This window comes from Pelodiscus sinensis, chromosome 3 (assembly GCF_049634645.1).
Source record: "Pelodiscus sinensis isolate JC-2024 chromosome 3, ASM4963464v1, whole genome shotgun sequence".
Taxonomy (NCBI): Eukaryota; Metazoa; Chordata; order Testudines; family Trionychidae; genus Pelodiscus; species Pelodiscus sinensis.
In genome coordinates, this window is record NC_134713.1 from 70,491,690 (window position 1) to 70,516,980 (window position 25,291).

General features: G+C 46.6%; 1 protein-coding gene across 3 annotated transcripts in view; it reads right to left on the reverse strand.

Moving 5' to 3' along the window:
* Positions 1-25,291, reverse strand: part of USP45 (ubiquitin specific peptidase 45) — a 111,837-nt gene that overhangs the window by 70,751 nt on the left and 15,795 nt on the right. For all 3 annotated transcript variants that reach the window (XM_075923924.1, XM_075923923.1, XM_075923925.1), the window contains exons 2-5: positions 16,611-16,720; positions 15,431-15,600; positions 10,242-10,345; positions 7,507-7,607 (exon numbers count right to left, since the gene is read on the reverse strand). In XM_075923924.1, the coding sequence (XP_075780039.1) occupies positions 7,507-7,607; positions 10,242-10,345; positions 15,431-15,600; positions 16,611-16,710 (475 nt within the window). In that variant the 5' untranslated portion in view covers positions 16,711-16,720. The remainder of the gene's footprint in view (positions 1-7,506; positions 7,608-10,241; positions 10,346-15,430; positions 15,601-16,610; positions 16,721-25,291) is intronic.

Genomic DNA, 25,291 nt, shown 5'->3' on the forward strand with positions numbered 1-25,291 from the left:
CTGTCTACCACCCCCAAACCGACGGGCTGGTAGAGCGGTTCAACCGCACCCTGAAGGGGATGCTGAGAAGATTTCCGCCACCGGACATGAAGCACTGGGACCAGCTCATCCCCTTGCTCTTGATGGCGGTGCGGGAGGTGCCACAGGCCTCCACTCGATTTTCCCCCTTCGAGCTCCTGTACGGCAGACGACCTCGGGGCGTCCTCGATCTGGTCAGAGAGACCTGGGAACGGACCCCCTCCTCCTCGGTTGGGCTTCTGCAATACGTACTCCGGCTTCAGGAGAGACTCACGCAGGTGGGGGCCTTGGCTCAAGAAAACATACAGGCGGCCCAGGGAGCGCAGGAGCGAGCGTATAACCGGGGGGCCCAGGAAAGAGTGTTTGAACCCGGGGATCGGGTGTTGCTGTTACTCCCCTCAGAGGAGTCAAAATTGCTGGCCCGCTGGCAGGGGCCGTATGAGGTCTCCCGACGAGTGGGCCCGGTTACCTATGAAATTCATCAGCCAGACCGGCGAAGGAAAAACCAAATCTACCACGTGAACCTCCTCAAACCTTGGCGAGGGCGAGAAGGCATGTTGGTCGCGCCTTACCCGTCGGAGCCCGTGTTAGGTCCCCGGGTCCCTGACGCCAAGGAGGAGGAGATACCCCAGCTCGCGGATACCCTGTCCAAGGACCAACGGCGGGTAGCCCAGGTGCTCATCGAAACGTTCACCAGGACCTTTACTTCGCGTCCGGGCCGAACCTCGGTGATAACGCACACCATCCGAACCCCGCCCGGACAGGTTGTTCGCGAGGGAAACCGACCTCTTCCCCGACGGATGCGCGACGTCGTGGAACAGGAGGTTCGCACCATGTTGGAGCTGGGAGTGATCGAGCGATCCCGAAGTGAGTGGAGGAGCCCAGTCGTGTTGGTCCCTAAGCCAGATGGAAGCATTAGGTTTTGCATCGACTTTCGAAAGGTGAACGCGATATCGAAGTTTGACGCCTATCCGATGCCCCGGACGGATGAACTGCTGGAGCGCCTGGGAAAAGCCAAGTTCATAACAACCCTCGACTTGACCAAGGGCTATTGGCAGATCCCGCTGGATCAGGAGTCCCAGGAGAAGACAGCGTTCACCACCCCGTCCGGGCTCTTCCACTTCGTGCGCATGCCATTCGGCCTCCATGGGGCACCCGCCACCTTTCAGCGGATGATGGACCGCCTGCTCGCCCCTCATCTGGAATATGCTGCAGCTTACCTGGATGACGTGGTCATCTATGGTCGCGACTGGGAGGACCACATAAACCAAGTGGCGGCCGTGTTACGGACGCTCCGCGACGCGGGTCTCACGGCCAACCCCAAAAAGTGTAAAATCGGCGCACAAGAAACCACCTATCTGGGGTATCGTTTGGGGCGTGGGCTAGTCCGGCCCCTGGTGGGGAAGGTAGAGGCCATACGAAGTTACCCCACACCGACCACGAAAAGGAAGGTCCGACAATTTCTGGGACTGGCGGGGTATTACCGCCGATTTGTTCCCCAATTTGCTAGCATAGCGGCGCCGCTCACCTCTCTGCTCACAAAGGACAAACCTCAGAGAGTGAGGTGGGACACAGAGTGTGACTCGGCCTTTCAACAACTTAAAGAAGTCCTGTGTAGCGAGCCCGTTTTGCTTAGCCCAGACTTCGATAAACCTTTTTGTCTACAGACAGACGCCTCCGCCACTGGGCTGGGCGCCGTACTCTCCCAGGAGGTCGATGGAGAAGAGCATCCGGTGGTCTTTATCAGCCGTAAGCTGTTTCCCCGAGAACGCCAGTACTCCGTAATAGAAAGAGAGGCCCTGGCGATCAAATGGGCGGTTGAAGCCCTAAGGTACTACCTGCTAGGGGGGGAGTTTACGCTATGGACAGACCATGCCCCGCTAAAGTGGCTACACACTATGCGGGACACCAATAGCCGCCTCATGAGGTGGTATTTAGCCCTTCAACCCTATGTGTTCTCCATACGCCATAGGGCAGGCAAGGCCAACGCCAATGCGGACGCATTGTCCCGCCTGGCCGAGGAGCCGGGGTCCAATCCCGAGGTGGGGGACCTGGACTTGTGGGGGAGGGCAAGTAGCAGGGCGGACTGGCCGCCCACTGACCCAGAGGAGGAGGAACCCCTCAGGACACCCGGGTGGGCGGAGGCGGACTCCACCCCGTCACCTGGCCGGAACCCAGAGGGTGGGGCGGGGAGGATAAGAAGACGGCGGGAGAGGGCAGTCAGGGCCCAGCCGCTGGAGGAGCTGGAGGCAGACCCCAACCTCCTGCCCGGGGAGGCCGAGGTCCGGGCTGGGCGGCACCCAGCTGAGGTCCTGGAGGCCGGCCGAAACACCCCAGACTGGGGCACGGAGACCTGGCCCAGACCAGCGGCCGGAGCACCCCTGGATCCCGAGGACGACCCAGATGGGCTGGACCAGCTAGATCCCCGATGGGTGCTGGAACGCCGCGGCCGACCCACCGGCGGGACCTCGCAGGACCCAACCCTGGACCCCTGGAGTGGGCCACCCGGACCCTACTAGGATGACTGGGACAGCGCGACAGCCCGACGAGCCCTCAGAGGAACAGGTACCCGGGAAGGGGGGGGAGAAGAAGGGGCCCAGGGATCGCTCAGGCGGGAGAGCCGCCACGGCCAGCAAGGCCCGGACTGAGCCAATCGCAGCGGCGCGGCTGCACTCAGGGTCCCTGGGCCGGGGCGCAGTGAGACGGGTGGGCCTGCGCCCCCTCCCCCCTCCCCCCCTCGCCCCCGGCCGGGCCGTCCCGGGTTCACTCCGGGAGGAGGACTTGATATGGACACGCCGGGAACTGTGGCCTGCCTCATAGCGAGAGGGGGGCTGGGGCTTGCGGAACAGGGCAGGCAGCAGGGAAACCCCCCCCCCCCCCCCCGGAGATATTTAAGGGGGAGGGTGTGTAACAGGGCAGCTGCCCTGTACTGGCCCCTTAAGAGCCAAACCCCAGCCTGGAGCAGGCCCGGGGAGTTCAGCCCAGCTGGGCGGCGTTGGCCAATTAAGGCCCAGCTGGGGGCTATAAAAGGGCGGGGCTGCTTCAGCCCAGGCAGTGTGAGCCTGGCTGCTGAGGGAGCAGGACGCTCTCTGGAGCTAGGGCAGGGCTAGAGAGACAGGCTGGGCCAGGACGCTTGGACAGCCAATCGGCCAGCCTGCTAGGCCTGCGGCAAGGCTGTGAGCCTGGCTGCCGAGGGAGCAGGACGCTCTCTGGAGCTAGGGCAGGGCTAGAGAGACAGGCTGGGCCAGGACGCTTGGACAGCCAATCGGCCAGCCTGCTAGGCCTGCGGCAAGGCTGGGAGCCTGGCTGCCGAGGGAACAGGACGCTCTCTGGAGCTAGGGCAGGGCTAGAGAGTTAGGCTGGGCCAGGGCGCTCGGACGGCCAACTGGCCAACCTGCTAGGCCTGCGGACAGGCCGGCTAGAGAGACACCAATCCCCCGGAAGGGGGGCTCAGAGCGAGTGGCTTGGGCACTGCCGGAGGGCAGTGTGGCAAAGAGAGCAACGCGACTAGAAGATTCCAGAGGGGAAACGCCACGTGAGCGGAGGCCTGTGCGGGCGGAATGGACTGATTCCGGGGACAGATGACGGACCCCCGCTACGGTGGTGAGTGACCCCCTCACACTGTACATTCATATTTTTCTGTGCACTTACTTAATAATGAAAAATAATAATGTGTGTATATCTGCTGGCAGGGAGCATCTGGTGGCCAGGGGAGGCTTTCATGGAGGAGGGAGGAAGGAGAACAGGTTTGCAGGGCTCTCCACGTGGCACTTGGACCCCACCGGCCAAGGCAGCCGCTCCCCAGGTGGCCCTGCTGGCCCAGCCATGTAGCAGCCACCAGAGCTAAGGACAGCTTCACTGCAGTCCTGGCTCCTGTATGGGTAAGTGTGTGGGAAGGGAATTCCCCAGGGAACCCCCCAGTGGGCAGGGCTAAATAACAGTTTGGGGCGTAATCTGGCAATGTGCCATGGCTCAGCAGAGGGGTTTGCAGACTGGCAGCTGGGAATCGCTGGCTTACATGAATGGACTATCAGGTGGATAGAAAGCTTACTAGATCATCAGATCCAAAGGATAGTGATTCAAGGTTCGATGTCTATTGGCAGCTGGTATCAAGAGGTGTGTCCCATAAATCATATTTGCGATAGGTGGCATAGCTGATTTTGAGTGGCAAAACTCAGTCCCCACAGTCCCCATGGCAAGAACTCAGTCCCCACACTCCTCTCCTACACAACAGGGAGCTCGCGCTGCCCTAGAGCTTTACAGCCGGCACACAGCTATGAGGCTGCAGCACCAGCTCTGGTGGGCAGGCAGGGAGGCTGAAGATTTAGGGTTGTGAGAGTGGTAGCCTGGAGGAGGTGGGGATGGGACTCTGCACCCCTGCCCTCCTCCAAGCAGAAAAACAGCACCCCAGAGCAAGCCCCTTTACTCCCCGTGGCTGACGCGCCCCAGCCTGGCTCAGGGGCGCCGCCGAGTGTCCAGGCGCTGTGCCTAACCCACCGGGGAGTCTCCGATATCTGCAGAGTCAGCTTGGATGAAGGGAAGAAAATACCTCCAATAGTTAAAAATAAAGGGGAGACAAGAGAAAGAAGAGTGAAGGGAAGAAAACAAACCAGGGTCCTCCTTCTCTCCCAGGCTCCTTAAGAGTGCCAGGTAAATAAACATAACCTCACACTGACACACAATCAAACCAGAGTCTGGCAGATGCAGATCCAATGGGGAGCAGAATCCAGACAAACTCCAGCTGTATCTCCCTCTGCTCTGCTTTGATCCTTTGCTGGGGAGAGAGGGAGAGGTAGAAGTGGAGGGTGGTTGTTCACAAAGAAATTCCAAATATCTCCTGAACTCCTAGTCTTCCCAAACTGGCTGCCAACTGGGGCCAACCAGAAAGTCCCCTCCCGCTAAGGAGGCACTGGCTGAAACCCCAGGAAGGAACCAGGGGAAGTAAAGGAAGGGGGCTGAGACTCAGCTGGGTGGAATAGGGAAAATTGGTAGCTCTTCTCCAGCTCTGAGGGGGGAGGGATATTGTAATTCATTCAATTCAGGAAGGGCTTTTTATATATATAAAACCACAGCAGCTTTCAGAGGCTCCCCTAGCTGCTGAAATTGGATCCCCAGCCTGAAGTTGCCCAGACACACTGAATCACCTCTGCCTCACTAGCCTAAGGGGCAGAGAGGGGTGCATGTGACAAGCGAGGAATAGCAACAACACATGTACCCTGCATAGTGGTTTGCAGTTCAGCCTTGCTGGTCTCCCCTCCCACCCTCATCTCCCTTTCCCCAGCCAACCTGTTAGATCTTTCTGGTTTCTGAAGTTTCCTGGAACCCGTGTGGGCTTGTGGCTGGGATGGGGGGGCTGCTGGCCCACAGGTTGAAATCCAGACCTCATAAATAGTAATGTAAATTTGGTGGCTTACGTTAAATGAATCAAATTGCATCAGATACAAAAGAGTCCATATCACAGAGAATGCACCACACAACCACTTTTTTGACAGTCTTAGGAGAAAGACATTTAATTTTTGTCCTATGAAAACTGAAATCGGGTAAGATCTTACTGTATTTATTAATGAAGCTGCTAAAATGTAACTAGGACTATTATTTACTTTAAAAAGTATCAATGGCACACAGATCCGTAAATAGAAGTGAATAAGTTAAACCTTAGCACACCACTTCTTAAAGGCTGCTGATCCCTTCGTTAGAGAGTATGGATAGAGTCCAGACCAAGACAAATTGGAGGACTGGGCTAAAAGAAATCTGATGAAAGTCAACAAGGACAAGTGCAGAGTCCTGTAGTCAGGATGGAAGAATCCCATGCAAGCTACAGACTCAGGACCAATTGGCTAAGCAGCAGTTCTATAGAAAAGAGCCTGGGGATTACAGTAGAAAAGAAGCTGGATTTGAGTCAGTAGCATGCCCTTGTTGCCAAGAAAGTTAACAGCATATTGGGCTGCATTAGTAGGAGCACTGCCAGCAGATTGAAAGAAGTGATTATTCCCCTCTATTCAGCACTGGTACGGCCATATCTGGAGTATTGCATCTAGTTTTGGGCCCTCCTCACCTCTACAAAGAGGATGTGGACAGACTGGAGAGAGTCCAGAGGAGTGCAGTGAAAATAATTAGGGGACTGGGGAACATGACATTTGAGGAGAGGCTGAGGAGACTGGTCTTATTTAGTCTGGAGAAGAGAAGAATGAGGAGGGATTTTATAGGAGCCTTCAACTACTTGAAGGGAGGTTCCAAAGAGGATGGAGTCCAGCTATTTTCAGTGGTGACAGATGACAGAAAGAGAAGCAATGGTCTCAAGTCGCAGTGGGGGAGGTCTAGACTGGATATTAGGAAAAAATATTCCACAAGAAGGATGGTGAAACATGGAATGGGTTGCCTAGGCAGCTGACAGAATCTTCATCCTTAGAGGTTGAAGACCCTGAAAGTCCTGGATAGAATGATTTAGTTGGGGTTGTTCTTGCTTTGAGCTGGGGGTTGGACTAAATGACCTCCTGAGGTCTCCACCAACTCTAATCTTCCATGGTTTTCATTGTCCAAAATTAGAGAAATGCATATCTTAAAAAACAGCATAATGAGGAGCTATATTTTTAAAATGTAATACAAAAAACACTGTAACAGAGGCAAGAAAAATAGATTTTAAATAGAACTTAATTGGAAAGGGTCTCTGTCACCGGAAAATAATTTCATTTAAACTAACAAGCACTATGTACATGTACTGAGGGGCACATAAAGACCTACCCGTAAAGCTATGTAATTCTGATTCTGTCCTTAAACAGCAGATATAACTATTCTCTTCTGGGAATAAAAGTATTTTCCATGTCCCACCACCTCCAGCTAAGTTTAAGTAGTATGAAATCATCGCAATCCCAGTAAATGTTTGTGTCTGAAATGCTGCAGCAAGACTTGTGTCAGTGTTTATATCATCTACCCCAATCTTCAAAAGTGCATATTTGAGCAGCAAATATACCTAATTAACTGCAATATATAGGTACAATGAGAAAGACACATCAATTGATGCTTTATTTGGCTGCCCTCACTAAAACTTACTATTACACATACTAACTTGTACAAGTAATTTCAATAAAGTCAAGTGATTTGAAAGCATTATGTCCAGCAATAAATTTAAAATAACTGCTGTGCATGTCATCAATGAAACAGTTTGTATATGTGAATGCAAATGAAATAATGAATGTTTTATCATCATGTATTTGCATTTTCTCTTGGAACCAAAGCAAGGTTTTTTCATCTACCATAAACTGACTTAAAACATACAGATGCTAACAATGATCTTTTGGGAGACTCAAGCAGCCCAAATGTTATTTCTAGTACTACAAACGAAAGCAATGCTTCTGGAATAAACATTTGTATCTACACTATTTGTAGTTTTTCAATTGTATTATTAATACAATCCAAAAATTGACATGTCATTTCTAGAAAGAGAGCTATGTAATCGGAGCATTAATTAAAATTATTACTGTAACTTACTTGGTTCGATCCTAGTAACATGTTTCTGAAGAAAGTCAACTATCTGAGCCAAAACCTTCTTGTTGCAGTGTGTTGACAGCTCTTCATCACATTCATAACACCTAAGCAATGCACAAAATTTAAACAGAGAGAAATATACTGAAATTGAAGATATCTGGGTTCACTTCCCAGATATGACAGATTTCCTATGTGCTTGGGCAAATCACCTACGGCTAGATCCACAAAGAGATTTAAGCACTAATTCTCAGCTTTAGGCACCACAGGTTGAAACTTTTGACCAGGATTCTCTGTTCCATGGAGCACTCAAGGGACACTCCTCGAAGACACAGTCTCTTCTGGGACAGTGTCTCTTCCGAGAGGTCTCTGAGGAATGGGACCGCAACTATTTACATGTGATGTAATAAACTGCGATTTAATGGTGAAGAAAAAAGTTTTTTAAACAATAGAGAAAGAACACCTAAGCTATGCTAATAACACTGTTAATTAGCTATGAAACTTAACTAATAAACAAGGTAAGATGAGGGCAACTGCTCTGCTGCGACCAAAGCCGGCAGCAGTCAGAAAGGCGCTAAGGAGACGGTTGGCTGCGCATGTGGGATAGCCATTTCAAATGTCGTATGATGGTTTTACACGTGCACAGCCGACTGGGGCACTGCTGTCAAAAGTCTCCAACAAGAGGTGCAGCGGTGCTGGTGCACCTAAAGGTGGAGCACTCACAGGGACACTCCTTGAAGAAGTAGGGGAACCCCATGCACACATAAGGGGTCACTCCACCTAAGCAAGATAGGCAGAGGAATGCTTTATCTTCTCCCAATTAATGAACAGTGGTGGAACTTAGGTGTGGGATCCTTAGAGAGAAACAGCTCAATATTCTGATGTGAATCTCTCAGTCTCTTTTTTTATTCAAATGGAACAGAATCAACAAATGAATAATTATATGTGAATTAGGCACATAATAAATAAATCATGCAAATAAATATTCAGGTTTTTACATTTTTACAAACAATATATATGTAACAGGGCTTTGCTGTATACCTATAGTATGCATAAAAGTTAATTTTGCAAAAGAAGAATTAAGAAAATAGAAAAACTGGGTCCACGCTTCCATTTAGCTTGCTTTTCCTTCTAAACTTTAAAAATAAAACAAATAATTTTGAGTTGCCTTGACCTTCTTCAAATTCTACAACAGTAAATTACTTATTCTAAACTTTATTACTAGAAGCTTTATATTTAAACTAAGGGTAGAAAAAGTGTACCTGATCTTTTATTTGAAAAGACTATATCCATAAAACTTAGGTTAGAATTTTTCATTTTTTCCATTATATGAACCAAAAATAGTCTATCACATGATTTTCCTCTCCCTTTCATCTGTGGCCACATAACATACATGGGCACCCAAAGCAATTACTTATGCAGACAATTTATATTATGAAATAAATTAAAAGAAACCAAAACTTAATTTTATCTTTTTTTTACAGAGCAGATATTTATAATAAAAAAATAATATAAAGTGAGCACTTTACACTTTGCATTCTGCATTGTAATTGAAATCAATGTATTTGAAAATGTAGAAAAAAATCAATATTTATAATTCATTTAAATTGATGTTCTATTATTTTAACAGTGCAATGAAAACTGTGATTAATCACAACTTTAAGTTAATTTGTTTTGAGTTAATTGCTTGAGTTAACTGTGATTGACAGCTCTAGTTGAAACATTAGTGGACCCAAGTTAGAGCTATTCTGTGCTGAAGATGTGTGTAGAGGACGCAGGGAAAAATGGGCACTACAGGGTACATCTACACTACACAACTATTTTGAAATAAGCTATTCAGGAATAGCTTATTTCGAAATAGCACGTCTACACTGCAGGGAAACCTCAAAATTAGTTCAAGGCAAGCTTCCTTAATGTAGATGTGCTATCTCAATTTAGACTCCCAGGCGGCACTACGGAGAAATAACTTAGAATGGCTCTAGTTAAGGATGTTAAGGACTAGTCGACTATCCGATAAGCAAAAGTCCCCTCCTCTCCCGCTTGCTTCCTCTAACAAACAGAGGCAGCAAAGGAGGGGAAGAAGGGGTACTTCAAAGCGACAGGATGCACAGTTCAGTCGGGGATCAGCTATGCGGCACTGCTGCTTTGAAACCCCAAGGCAGTGTTTCAAAGAGGCAGCCACAGCACAGCTGATCCCCAGTTCAGCTTTGCGGTGCTGCCCCTTTAAAACGCCGAAGAGGCATTCAACAGGACAGCGCCATAGAGCCCAGGGTCAGCTGGGGACTCCCCAGCTGATCCCCGGGCTCCATGGCACTGACCCTTTGAAATGCCGAGGCGGTGTTTCAAAGGGGCAACAACTGCACAGCTGATTCTTGGCTCTTGTACATTTCAAAGCACGTGTGCCCTCATGCAGCCTGGAGTCAGAGGGACTTCCTTCTGGCCCTGGGCTACATGTGGAGTTCCGCATTCCTCCTTTGAAATGCAGAAGAGTCCCAGCAGGGGCTTTTGTACATTTCAAAGGAGGAATGTGGACGTGCCTATCATTAGTCGAGTAGTTGCTGGAAATTCCATCGACTACTTGACTAGTCAATTAACCGCAATTTAACATCCTCAGCCCTGGTGATAGACTATTTTGAAATAGCAGCTTCTCACTTGTGCGTGGGCCCTGACTCACTTTTCTAGGTGTCAGTGGCTCCCGACCCCAAAAAAGGTACCCCACCCTTGCTATACACCAGTCTTACCATATGATCCATGTCCTGAGATTGATTACAATGCAATGAGGTTCTGTATGAGCAGACTGGAAATGTTTCAGAGAATGCTGACCTTCTGAGTTTTGACTACAACCCTGAAAATGAGATAATTAAAGTTATACATATTATGTGTATTTCAACAAATCACTACAATATTGTACTTTACAAAGCAAAAAATAAGGATCATTTTCTTGAGAAAGAGGTAAAAAAAAAAATCTATTCTTATCAATTCACCTTACTAGTGCTTGCACACAGGAATGGAGTTTGTATGCTGGAGAATTTTCTGCAGGAGAGGGTTAATTTTTTCCTTAGGAAGAGTTATTAAAGCATTCATGTGAAATGTGTGTGCGCGCGCACACACACACACACACACACACACACACACGCACACAAATGGAATTTCATGAGTAAGAGGGGTTTTTTTTATTTAAAGAACACTGTCAACTTCAAATCTAGTAATTAAAAAGAATTAATCGTTTTGAGAACTATACCAACCTTAAAAATGTTAACTGTTACAACTGTATTTTCCTATATTTAGAGAATCTCCCCTGTTGCTGCATGAGAGTTATACTGGCAATAGGAGTAAATCAATACCAAAGTGACAACAAAGAAAACAGTGAAGCTGACTACATAAAGAGCACTGTCCAAATGCATAAAATAAACAAAGGAAATACAGAGAAAATTATTTTTCTTTAATCTTTCAATTATAATGATTTTAGGCATTACTTAGAACAACAGTAAATCTAGATAGAAGTGTGATTTTTTTTAAGAAGGTACAATATCTATCGATATCCACAAGTTACCAGCAATATTTACACAGGTTGAACCTCTCTTGTCCAGCACTTTCTGGTCCAGCAACATCCACGATCCAACATGATTTTAGTTAGCCAATGTTCACTTACCATGGGTGTGGCCAAGTTTTCTGTGATCCCATAAAGTTTATTTATAACACCTGGCTCTCAGTGTGTTGGGTCTAGTGTGGACCTGGCTTCAGTGTTAAATCCTGAGGCTTCACTTTTACATACCTGCTATTCTTGGAATTGCAAGGTTGGGGCTACTTCAGCACCAATTTCTCACAATTTCTAACTCTTTGTCTTGCCTAAATGTACAAGGCCAGGTCTGCACTACAGACTTATATGAGATGTTGGAAAAATCCACTCCCTTGAGCAACACTGATATACTGACCTAACACCTGGTGTGGACAGTGTGATATCCATGGGAAAGCTTCTCACATTGACCAAGCTACCACCTTTCACGGACGTAAATTAACTATGCTGGTGGGAGAAACTCTCCCATCACAACAGGAACATCTTCACTGAAGCACCACAGCTGTGCCAATGAACGCAGCCAGACAGGAACCCCCCCCCCCCATAGCATCCATCTTGCTTGCTCCTCAGATTCCTGGAGAACACAGGGCACACAGAGCACAAAAATCAGCATAGTCTTTGAAGCCTTGACAGGAGGCCCGGATATGCTAGCTCACAGTGACCCTGGACAACTGTAAGCAGAGATATGAGGGTGATCGAGCTAATCGCTGACCAAGAGGCTGCAGAGGAGTGCCCTTGACTGAAACCCATATTGATACGATCACACCTGTCCGCGAGGGGGGAGGGGGGGGGGGGAGAAATCTCCCGCCCAGTAAAGAATGTCCAGTACTCACAATTTAGTTCTCTCTCTTACAAAAGTGTAAATTACTTGAAACTCCCTTGTAAGAACTGGCGTTACAAAGACGGACCAGCACAATTTGGCATCTTAGATAAGAAAGAGGATATGGGCCCCTATGGGTATTAAAGATGGGCCCAGCAGCACACTTACTCTGAGTGTCAATCTACCATTTATCTGCTGGTCGGGTTAGGTGATTGGCCTCCCGAGGTTCCATGGGGACGCCCACCTCATATTCGTCTTTCCTAGGAATTGAGGGACTGGCCCTGGCCTGATATGCTGGAGTCGAGAGGCACAGAAGGTGGTAAAAATTGTACCTGGATGTGTCCTTTGTCTTAAGTGTACACAGACTTAGAGCTCTTTAAAGATTAAGCTGTCACTTGGTACCATTATTTCTATTTTCTATCTTTATTTTCTTTGTAACCATTTTTTTTACGATCTATATTGGCTAGCAGTTAAGAAATAGAGCAATAGCCATTGTAACCATATGATTTATAAGCTTCTTTAATAAACCTGTAACTGTTTAAGCTTTAACCTGACTCCTTCAGTTGCTGTAACAGAACCAAGCACAATTTAAAAGAACTCCAGCCGGTCATAGGGAGCAGACGCAGGCAGAGCTGGGTATTTGGATCGTGTTGCCTCCAGGGGACAGATCCATGGGGCACCTGTCAGCCTTCCCTAGGCTGCCCGCTGCGAAGGGATCTCAATCCTAGCAGTTGAAGACTCGGGTGTATAACACACACGCACATACAAACACATACCACGCACTGCCCTGACCATCGGCTGACAATGAAGCATGTTTGGTGTAGACTTGCCCTGAACCTCACTTAACTAGGCAACAGCATTCTTAATGCCATCTGCTACCACTTGCATTCTTTGTATCCAGCGCCAGTCACAGTATTTGCATATTTCCTGCCCACCTTGATTGGCAGTAATTACAAGTTTGTGTCCAACAGTTGGCCTTCTAGTGTATCCCTAAGGTAGTTTCATTATCACACATTAATAGTTCTTGACAAACTATTCATACCAATTTGCATTGCTTATTTTCTGTTTCAGGAAAGAAATCAATTTCTTCACACCTCATGGCTCATAATACAAAAGTGAGCAGAGAAACTGAGTCCTACATTCCTTTTCAAAAAATAATATTGAATGTTTGCCCTCTCACTGACTGTAAGGCCAGAAAGAACCATATTGATCAAATAGCCCCACTTCCAATCTAATACAGACTACAGGTCTTTTATGTATTATTTCCCATTTAGACAACAGCATATATCTTTCAGAAAACAAAAATTTTCTTGACTTAAAATTATCATAATTGAGAATCCACCATAGCTAATAGTAAGGTATTTCCGTAGTTAATCGCAGTCACTGTTAAAAATGTATACCTCATTACCAATCAAATTTTTCTACTTTCCCTCCTTCAACCCTTTTTTCTCGAGCAGGTAACGAAGGGACTTGACCTAAGAACATAAGATCAGCCATAGTGGGTCAGACTAAAGATCCATCTAGCCCAGTATCCTGATTTCCAACAGTAGCCAATGCCAGGTGCTCCACGGGGAATGAACAGGTAATCATCAAGTGATCTCACCCTATCACCCATTCCCAGATTCTGGCACAGAGGCCAAGGGCACCATTCCTATCTGCCCTGGTTAACAGCCATTGATGGACCTATCCTACATGAATTTATCTAATTCTTTTTTGAAGCCTGTTAAAGTCCACATCTTCATAACATCCTCTGGCAAGGAGTTCCGTGGGTTGACTGTGTGTTGTGTGAAGAAATATTTCCTTGTTTGTTTTAAATCTGCTACCTATTAATTTAATTTGGTGACCCTTAGTTCTTGTGTTATGGGAACAAGTAAATAATTTTTCTTTATTTACTTTCTCCACACTGGATCTAGGATGTGGGAGAGCTGAAGCTGGAGCCACTCCTGTGAAAGAACCTCACTCCCATCCCTCAAGCAACTCAAGTTAACAACCTAAGCACTTTTCACACTGGCACTATGTAGGGGGGAGATGCTCTCATATCAGCATAGTGTGTCTTCACTATACATGCTGCAGTTACACCAATGTAAGACTTCTAGTATAGATTTACCCATAGTCTACATAGAAAACAATAAGGGATTCCTCCATAAACAAGGAGGACACATGAGAAAAGCATTTATTAAATCTACATTTTGGATTAGATGTGTCATCCTTCAGGGAGGGCAATTTCTGGCACAGAAGAGGCAACACAAGGGGCAGAAAGGGGAGAAAAAACAACAAAAAAAAAATCACTCACACTCCCCAGCACACACACAGTCGGAAAATTCATAGATTCCAATGCCAGAAAGAACCAGTTTGACCACCTATAGGACAAAAAATGTTGCCAAAATAATTTCTAGAGCTTGCATATTAAAAAAACATCCAATATTGATTTTAAAGTTGTCCTTGATAGAGAATTCATTTAGATTGCCAAATAGTAAATGGCTCCAATGGTTAATTACTCTTCCTGTTAAAAATTAGTCAATTACCAGTCTGCAAGTCAAGAGATCAGAGGGAATTTTGAACTGTGTCTCTAGTGTCTAAAAAGAACAGTGGATGTATCAGTAGAAAGGCTGCATGTCCACCTCATTGCATAGATTTATAAGAACATAAGAACGGCCATACTGGGTCAGACCAAAGGTCCATCTAGCCCAGTAGCCTGTCTACCGACAGTGGCCAACACCAAGTGCCCCAGAGAGGGTGGACCGAAGACAATGATCAGCGAATTGTCTCCTGCCATCCTTCCCCAGCCTCTGACAAACAGAGACCAGGGACACCACTTCTTGCATGGAAAGTTTGTATAGCTTGAAGAAGAATCAAACCATCCCCAAAAATCAAACCTTTCCAGAGGGTTGCAAACTCTAGTTCAGTGGTCTCCAACCTTTTTAAGCACAAGATCACTTTCTGAATTTAAGTCAGTCCAGGATCTAGCTCAAACCCAAATACTTCTGCCCCGTGCCTTATCTGAGGCCCTGCCCTCTTCACTCTGTGAAGATGGGGTACAGGAGAGGGGAACAGAGTGACATAAGTGCTCCCCCGCCTCTGTCTCCCCCATCCTGCACAACAAGCAAGAGGCTCCTAGGGAGAGGCTCCGAGGCTGTGGGAAGGAGCAGCAGGGCAGTGAGTGGAGGGGGCAGCTGAATTGCCAGCACTTGATAGCCTTCTAGCCAAACCTGTCAGGATCACCTATTGGAGGCTCCAAGATCTACTGGTAGATCCTGATCTACTGGTTGGTGACCAATGCTCTAGTGCATTGCAGAGGCTTATCCCAAAAGCAGGGATCAAGAAAAATGAGAAGTTGTAAGTCCATGACCCAGATACCACAAAGGGATTTGAAAGCACAGACCCCTCCCCCTTGGGGCAGAATCTCTTTACTTCTGCTCAGAATTCCACTAAAGTCAGAGAGAATCCATGCAGAAGTAAGATCTGCACTTGCAATTCTTTTAGAGAATGAGGGACTATATTTGTCTGCAAATTTATAGTACAAGTTTATTTACCTGAGAGCCACATTTGAGGCACAGCCATATGTCAGAAGAAATTACTGGGTCACCATCCTTTATTCTCCTCTCTTTTAAACATTCTGAACATATTGACCAAACATTCTGAGCTACTACCCTTTTCACATGGTGCACATCCACTGCTTGGCTTACATGTTGGCAGGTTAAACCTATAGAGTAAGAGACACTCAGTCAGCCACAAAATTAAAAAGAATACAATTATGAAACAGAAAATGTTCACTTTTTTAACAAAAGCCATATTCAATTTTATAAGTACCTTTACAAGGATTCAAGCCTTTTTTTTTTTTTTTTTTTTTTTTTTTTTTTAAGTGCAGTGGTATCACATTCCATTCCATTCCATTCCATGCTGGCACGCGTTACTATAAAAATGTGCTTAATACTTGGGAGATCCAGCGAGCTTGCACACCATACTTATTCAAAATACAACTCTAGGGCTTTCAGACATAGTACTTCTTTCCAGAGCTCTGCTCTGGCACACAAGAGGATACAGAAATTACTTTGAAGGTAATTACCAAAACTGATAGATCCGAATTGTAGCCTATGCTCAACTTATTTAATGAAATTTTCTAATTGCAAAATATATTAGTTGTCTCCTACAAACATAAATTATGTCCTACAAAGCAGCTATCTAGAGTTACAATAGTGTCCATTTTTTAATTCATCAGAAGGATTTTATTTCCAGTTTCTTTAAGTACTATTTTTCTTATCAAACACCCAAAATACTACAAGCCAACAATCCAAGATAAACCAAAAACAAAAATTACTAAACATTCATTTTCTTAAATATTGTCAACAGTGTTAACATTACTTAAATCCATTTGTGACTGTGTGTTCAATCTACCTACATTGAAAACTTTTCCTACCCTTAAGAAAGGCCTTCCCCTGTGTTTCAACCACATCCCCACTATCCTTACACCTAAAATGTTAATATGGCCAAACTATCCTCCTGTTCATTAATTTGTGCACCAATTCCCTGAGTACAATGTAATGACAATTCAACATGCCAAAGTTATTTGATTGTAAGCATCTATGTTGCTGCATTCAACCAACATGCAATTGATGGTTCCCGCATGTGACTTCTGCTTTGTTGACTAATGAAAACCATATGGGCACTATTTTTCCCTCACTCTGATTGCCAAATGTCACAGAATTTATTTACCTGCAATATCATCTGAAGAGTCTTCATCCTGAGGCCTATTAGGCCTTTTGTTTTTCTTGTTTTTTTCAGGGTTAGCCCTCAATGGATCTTTCACCCGCATCTGTTACCGCCTGTGAAAGGAACGGGAAAATACACATTACTTCACCTCCTATATATTTAATCAAATATAAGGATATACTTCACCTCTTATATATTTAATCAAATATAAGGATATACATCTCAAAGCATGGAAATAGAAAAATCAAGAATTCAGAAAAAACAGTCCATAAATGACATATTTTATACAGATACATTTTCATCCACTTTCTCTATTTTGTAGTGAGGAGAATACACTGAACAATGTCGCTGAATAAGCTAATACAACATGTAGAAACAAGAGATGGTTTCAATTTGTGAAATCAGCTATGTTGTACCACATATCCACCAATTTAGCTGGTAATGGTCACATATTTTTAGTCATATAGCGTGACAAGATATTATAGAGCATCCATCCTAATTTACCTAAGCTGTTCTGCTAAAGTGCGAAATATTTCCTTTTTCGAACACCAAATTGCCTATTTTGCACTCTTTATAAAAACAGTACAATTTTTATAGCCCATCTATTCCTTACTTTAAAATCAGAGTAAGACTAAATGGATTTGATCAGATAGAATAATTTTCCCATGAAGCATAATGGTGGTACAGAATAACATAAGAATGGCCATACTGGGTCAGACCAAAGGTCCATCTAGCCCAGTATCCTGTCTCCTGAAAGTGGCCAATGCCAGATGCCCCAGAGATAGTGAACAGAACAGGTGATCCCTCTCCTGTCATCCATTTCCAGTCCCTGACAAACTGAGACTAAGAATACCATTCCTACCTATTCTGGTTAATAAGTACTGATGGACCTAACCTCCATGAATTAATCTCATTTTTTTGAACCCTGTTAAAGTCCTGGTCTGCATGTAGACAACAGAGTTTTAAAATGTTTTATTTAATGTGCTTAACGGGTAGTGTGAGAATAAATGTTAAACAACTATAACTTCGCCAGCTGCCCTTCTCTGGTTAGTCTTGTATGCCATTGGTAAAGATACATCAAGCAGACTGCTTGTGTCTGTATATGATGTCAATGTAGAAAGAGATCAGAGGGTTCCTTGTGATTCGGCATGATAACACTGGTGCTCTTAGGAGTAGTTAGAATACACATTGTATTATAAAGAAAATATGATGAATAATTAAAAGTTTGTACTAACAGAAGCTTTGTATTAAAAGTAGATTGATACTTTTTGTATAGACAATTGTATCCCTTTTCCCATGTGACAATTACGTAGTTCCTGGGGACAGGGAGTGAATGAGTGTGAAATATGAGTGTTTGGAAAAAGATAACTTGAAGGCTCAGCAGTTTTAGAGTTCAGATGGTTGAGGAAGGGGGAGAAGCCGCCATAAAACTCAGAGGCACCAAGGTATCATCAACTGGGCCCAGCAGAAGACAAACCAATGCAAGACATACAGCTGGAGCAAGCACTCCTTTTAGATAAACATTGGAAGGAGACACCAACATACTGATGTCAGATGACAAAAAAACTCCTCCCAGATAAACAGATGTTAAACAGAACTGATGCAGCAAAATGTATTGATTTGAATAGGAGAAAAGTCCTATAAAAGATGGGATGTCTTGTATGAATGTTGCGTGAATGTATGGACAGATGACCAGGTGGCTGTGTTGCAGATGTCTTGAAGAGGAACACTGCTAAGGAAGGTAGTTGTGGAAGACATCGCTCTGGTGGAATGAGCTGTGATAGTTTCAGGTAAGTCTTTGTCATATAATGTATAACATGTTCGAATACAGGAGGTGATCCATTTCGAAATCCTCTGAGATGAAACTGCTTGTCCTTTGGATCGTACAGCGTAGGACAAGAACAGCCTAGGGGAGATTCACCAGGGTCTGGTTCGGTCCACATAAAACGCCAGTGCTCTATGGACATCAAGAGTGTACCATGTGGCCTGAACTGGATCAGCATGCAGTTTAGGAAAAGAGTCAGGTAAGCGTATGGGTTCGTTGATGTGGAAGGGAGAAGGGACTTTGGGGAGGAACTTCGGGTAGGGTCGGAGTATCACTCTGTCCTTTGTGAACACTGTGTATGGGGGTTCAGCCATCAAGGCGGCAAGTTCACTCCCCTCCTACTGGAGATTATCATGACCAGAAAGGACACCTTCATGGAAAGGTGAAACCAAGAGCAGGTGGCTAGAGGCTCAAACGGTGGGTTTATCAGGCTTTTTAGAACGTGGTTTAGATCCCAGACAGGGACCGGGGGGCGGACGGGTGGGAGTGTTTTGCAGGCCCTTAAGGAACCATTTTGTTATTGGATTAGCGAGAAAGGAAACCCAATCAGTGGGATGATGAAAAGCTGCTATGGCAGGAGCGTGGACCTTGATGGTGCTAAGAGCGAGACCTGACTGTTTCAAGGATAATAAGTAGTCCAACAAAACAGGGAGGGGGGCGGACTCCGGATGTGTTTTGTGCGCGAACGATTAAACCAGTGAGAAAATCTATTCCATTTATATAGGTACGTTTTCCTGGTGAATTGTCTTCTACTGTTGATCAGTATCTCTTTCACCGGCTCTGAACAGGTATTTTCGGCATCCTGGAGCCATGAAGGAGCCAGGCGTTGAGATGAAGCTTGTGGAGTTCTGGATGGAGAGTCCTCCTGTAATTCTGTGACAGGAGGTCGTGATGGAGTGGGAAGGGATACGGGTCCATCATTGCCGTCTTGTGAAGGGAAGGATACTACATCGGTCTAGGCCACACCGGTGCCACTAGTATGACCCGAGCTTGGTCTGTCCTGATCTTGTTGAGGACTTTGTGTAGGAGGAGAAAGGGAGGAAAGGCATAGAGGAGAGGAGCGTCCGACCTGATGGAAAAGGCATCTCCGCGGGGCATTTCCCTAAGGCTGCTCTGGAACAGTAGAGGTGGCACTTCCTGTTGTTTTTCGTGGCAAAGAGGTCTATGTCTGGTTGGCCTTATTGATCGAGTATTGGAGCGAGAGCGTGCCTGTCCATCTCCCATTCATGTTGATTGTGGAATGTACAGCTAAGGGCATCTGCTGTGACGCTGGGTACTCCCCAGAGGTAAGAAGCTATTGGAGTGACCTGATGTGCCAGGCACCAGTTCCATAATTTGATGGCTTCCGTGCAAAGGGATGGAGACCATGCACCCCCCTGCCGGTTAATGTAGTACATGCAGGTGGTGTTGTCTGTCATGATGGTCATGGACTTGTGAGCTATGTACAGTCTGAAGTATTGTCATGCATATCTAACTGCTCGTAATTCAAGGAGATTGATAGGAAAGGTTTGTTCCATGAAGGACCATTTGCCTTGGGCTGGGATGTTCCCTAAATGGGTTCCCCAACCTGTAAGTGAGGCATCTGTCATAACTGAGCGTGGGGGGAGGACACTGGAATGGTATGCCATCTAGTATGTTTTGAGGAATTGTCCACCAATGAAGGGAATTGAGGATGGTGGTGGAATAGACACTATTTTGGAGAGTTGGTCCATGGAAGGCTTGTAAGTTGTGGCCAATCATGACTGCAGGCTCCTCATGTGGAGTCTGGCCAACTTAACGACATACATCATAGAGGCCACATGTCCAAGAATTTTGAGGCATTCACGTACCATCATGGTGGGAGCTGACTGTGCATTCACAAGAAGGTCGCGAATGGTGTTGAATCTGTGTTCAGGCAGAGTAGCTTTTGCTGCTACCGTGTCAATGAAGGCCCTTATAAACTACAATTTTTAGGTTGGAAGTAGTGTAGTTTTTGTATGGTTTATATGAAAGCCCAGGTTGACCAGAAGGTGCATAGTGGTGTCAGTCATGGCTTTGGTTTCCTGAAGGAACGACCCTTTTATGAAGCAGTCGTCCAAATTTGGGAATATCATGACCCCGTGACGCCGAAGTGAGGCCATTACGACCACCAGAGTTTCAGAAAACACCCTTGGGGGCAGTTGAGAGGCCAAAGGGGAGCACTCGGTACCGGTAATGTTGGGTGCCCACCGTAAACCGTAAAAAAGTCTGTGAGCAGGATGGACCGTGATGTGGAAGTAGGCATCCTGGAGGTAGAGAGTCAAAAGCCACTCCCCTTGACCCAATGCAGGGATGATTGATGCTAAGGTCACCATTTTGAAATGGTGGTAGGCAATGTACTTTTTGAGTCTCCTCAAATCCAATATAGGTCACCATCCTCCACTTTTTTTCTGGGCTGGGAAGTAAGTTGAATAGAAACCTTGACCTTGGAATTCTGGTGGCACTTGTTCTATGGCACCCAGTTGTAGAAGGTGCGAAACCTCTTGTTGGAAAAGGTTTTCGTGAGATGGGTCCCTGAAGAGGGACGAGGTGGGGGGGTGGATAGGAAGCAAGTAATTGAAAGGGATGTCATAACCATATTGGATCAGTTCCAGGACCCATTTGTCTGATGTGATTTGGGTCCATCGATGGAAAAAGGCCCGGAGAGGGTGGCTGAATTGAGAAAGACTGAGCGCAAGTGTTGGTGGAGCGGCTTTCTGGCTCTCAACATATTTTTCAAATCTATTGGTTGGTTGCAGGTGGGTGGGTTGCGGAGGACAGTTGTTGGTGTTGTTGTTGGGGTCTGTGACATTGGGGTCTTTGTTTCTGACGGAAGTCATATCTGGTCTGTTGTCTGAAGGGCTCCCTGGGCCTCTGGTAAGTCAAGTACCATGTTCTTTTAAAGGGGAGAGTGTACATTCCCAGGGTCCTAAGGGTGGTATGGAAGTCCTTCATAGAATGTAACACATCATCTATCTTGGCTGTGATGAGGTTGGTCTTGTCGAAGAATAAGTCTTCGACTTTCAGCTGTAAATCTCTCGGGACTCCAGATGCCACAAGATCCTTCAGAGTACAATTACAGATGCTGTAATACGAGCCGCGGTGTCTGCTACGTCCATCGCGAACTGCAGGGCAGTATGGGAGATGGTGTGACCCTCCTGCATGATAATGAGTAAAGTTGGTCTCTTGTGTTCTGGAAGGTGTTGAACCAGATCTTGCAGTTTGGAGTAGTTGGCATGGTCATAGTCTGCTAACATCGCCATATAATTCGCCGCTCTAAGAAGCGAGGTGGCGGGAGAGTAGACCTTGCAGCCTATGATGTCGACTCTTTTGTGTTCTCTGTCCTGTGGAGTGGTCCTGAGGTAAGGCTGTCTTCCCTTATGTCGAACAGAGTCCACAACTGAAGAGTTTGGAGGGTGATGAGTGAAAAGGAAGTCCATGTCTTTAGGGGCAATAAAGTATTTGCAGTCAGCCCTTTTGTTTGTCAGGGTAATGGATGCAGGAGTTTGCCAGATGTTATCCACAGGGTCCATAATAGCCTCGTCCATGGGGATTGCTGTTCTGGAAGTAGTGGGAGGCTGTAGTGTGCATAAGTCAATATTGCTTTACTTGTACCTCCTGAAGGTCTTGCTCCTGTGCCAAGGCTACTCTTTTGAAAAGCTCTTGGAATTTTCTTCCGTCGTCACCAGATGATGGCGCTTCAGCTGTGACTGCCTCATCGGGAGATGATGAGGAATTGTGTAAGGGAGATCTATCTTCCCCTTCTGAGAGTCCTGTATTTCGGAATGAGCTGGACAATCTGGCTCAGTCACTGAAGTAGTGCTAGGAAGCGAGGCCGGTGGTGATCTAGACATGGTAGAAGGGGCATGATGGTGGCTCTTCTTAGGACGTCGCTCCCATGGCTGCCACTGAGTGGTGTATGGTGGTGGCGGGTAGGCATACTGTTGTGCATACCATGGTGGTGGAGGAGGAGGGTGGTATGCGTATTGTACTGAACCAGGTTGCCAAGAGGGAGGTCTATGGGCTGGACTGGAGTGTTGGGAAGAAAACCTACTCCTTGATTCCATGCCCACCTCGCTGGGAGATCAAGAAACATTGGATGACCTGCGGGACCACGCCGACTTTATAGAATAGGGGTTTCCAACCTTTTTCGGTCCCCGTACTCCCTTGGCTTTTAGTAAGCCTTCCCGTACCCCCCTACTCAATATGAAAGGAAATAAATTCTAGAATCCACAACTTTTTCACTAGCACTACTACTTTTGGAATATTTCAATTAGGATAATCTAGTTATTTACCAAATATTCCGCGTACCGCCTTGACAAGCTTCTCGTACCCCCTGAGGGTATGCATACCCCAGGTTAGGAGCCCCTAGTATAGAAGAACCCAGTGAAATCGGTGCTGTTGGCATGTGGCTTCGCACAGGGGATCGGTAATGCTCTCGTCCTTCCATCGGTGCCGAGTGATCAGGCGGAGGCATGTCAGTGCGGGGCTTTTTCGGCCCGGATACCAGTGCCGTTTTGGTACGGTGCTTTGGTGTCAAGCAGTCCTTATGTTGGCCTACCGGTGCGGCTGGTGCCGTAAGTGTATCTGGTGCTGTAGTTGTAGGCAGTGCCGATGGTCTCTGTTTCAGCTCCGAGTGGGTTCTGTTGTGCGGTGCCAATGTCTTGGATGGTACCGTACCAGACGTGCCGGGCCTATCCTCGGTGCTGACCCGTGCAGCAGTCTGTGCCGAGGATAGCAAATGGGCTGGGGAAAGGCTCGTTTTTGAAGCCGCCAAGGTTGAAGTGGGTAGAGGGACGAGCTTTATCCATAATCTTATTCTGGGAGGCCGGTTTTGGAGCCGCAGCCAAGTCCTCTGACAATGGTCGAAGGGACTTCTCGTAGAGGAGTGTCTTCAGCCTATTAGCACAATCACAGTGCACTCTTGCCGTGAGTTTAGAACAGTGGGGGCACTTCTGTGTCTGATGTGACTCCCCCAGACACTTTATGCACTTCGAGTGCCCGTCAGAAACTAGCATAGCATCACGGCATGTCTCGCACCTCTTAAAGCCGGGGGAACCGGGCATGAGGCACTGTGGAAAAGCAGCAAGCTGCAACGAAAAACTTTTTTTTTTTCCCCCAAACTTTTGACTGGGCTGGAGAATGGGGTTGAAAGAACTTGGATGATAAGGTAACTGTAGGTATTAACTGGGTATTTATTTTTTTTCCCACAGTAGTCGAAGAGAAAAGAGAGGCTCCATCTGCTGCCGAGGACGGTAGAGAAGGAACTGAGAAGCCGCGCTGTGCACACACCTAACGGATTCCAACGACACAAGGGGGCGCTATAGCACGTGCGCGGCACGGTAGAAACTGCTAGAAAAGTGTCCGGTTGCCAGTGCAAGGACACACCAGCACCCAGAGTGGAGCACCCACAAGGACCATTGAAGGAGAAACCACTTAGCCCAACTTTGTGAGCATGCTGACTCCACACACACACAAACAGCTACTAGACAGACACACTCCGGCATGGAGCAGGAAAGAAATGATGGATATTCCTGGCCTATGCTGAGAACAGATCACGCAAGCCCAGCTAAGGAACAGCAGAAGAAATACAGACATCTGTGTTCAGATTATACAGAGGATACGGAGATGGGCATGACACAGATGAGCAGCCATGCCCTGTAAAAGCAGAGGAATATCAGCAGGCATATCAGAAGGTAAGGGATGCCAACATCAAATTTAGGGCTGTCCTGCAGTCCCACTGTGACTTCAGTTAACTGTATCCCATATTTTACATGGATTCCAGAAGTATCCAACACACAACTCTGGATATATTCCAACAGTCTGACATGGAGACCACTTCAAGGTACATCAAGGAGAAGCAAACCACATGATAAGCTGGGAGTTATCTGAAATTTTGCTACAGTCAAGCCTAGGGATGTTAGATATCGATTAATTTAATAATTGTGTAACCACATCCACATTTAGTCCCCGGGGGGCGGGGCTGGCAGCTCCCAACCCCATTCTTGGAGAGCCCCCTGCCATCCCACACTGCTACCTCTGTATCAGATGCAGTAGCAGCCCCTGTCCACTGGGGGCCCAAGCTCCCCATAGAGGCTGTGCCAGTATTCCATGCAGCAGTCTCTGTCTGTGGCAAGCCCAAGTCTGTAGCAGCCTCCCCTGCCCCCCAACCCATGCTGCTGCCTCTGTGGGAGGCAGCAAGGGGGAGCAGGTGACTCCTCCTGCCTATCAGCTCCCACAGGTGCCTTCCCCACCCTGTGTGTACCTGCGCCTGCCTGCTCCTCTCGTCCTCCGCACTGCTGCGTCTATCAGAGGCAGCAGCATAGGGCAGGGAGGTGGCTCCACAGGATCTGGTGCTCATGGGGAGCTAACTTAAAAGCTGGCTTCCTACGAGCACCAGTACCCCCTCCCCTCCCCCCGGCCCCTGATACAGAAGCAGCAAGGGGGGAGAGCATGTAGTTAATAGTTTTAACTGATATGCCCAGGATAATCACTTAATTGTTGGCTACACTTTGACATCCCTAGTCAAACCAGTCCCTCCTGGGATGTGCACATGAGCCGAATGATAAACAGTAATTGAGCTCACATAAGTGTATATATCCATTATTTCTCTGATAAGCATTTTTAATCTATTAATTGCTCAAAACTTCTTCCTACCCCCACTTCCCTACTCTTTTCTTAATTGTCCCTATTTAAGAATGGTGCCCATCCTATCATCCTGTTTACAGAACAAGGGCATTGATACTTTATTTGCTCACTTTGCTTGCAAATCATTGGAAAATAATTTAAAAAAAATTAGTACAGCAGTCTGAATTAGATAGTCTCTGGTCAACACTTAAAAATTCATCACACTCAGGGCAAT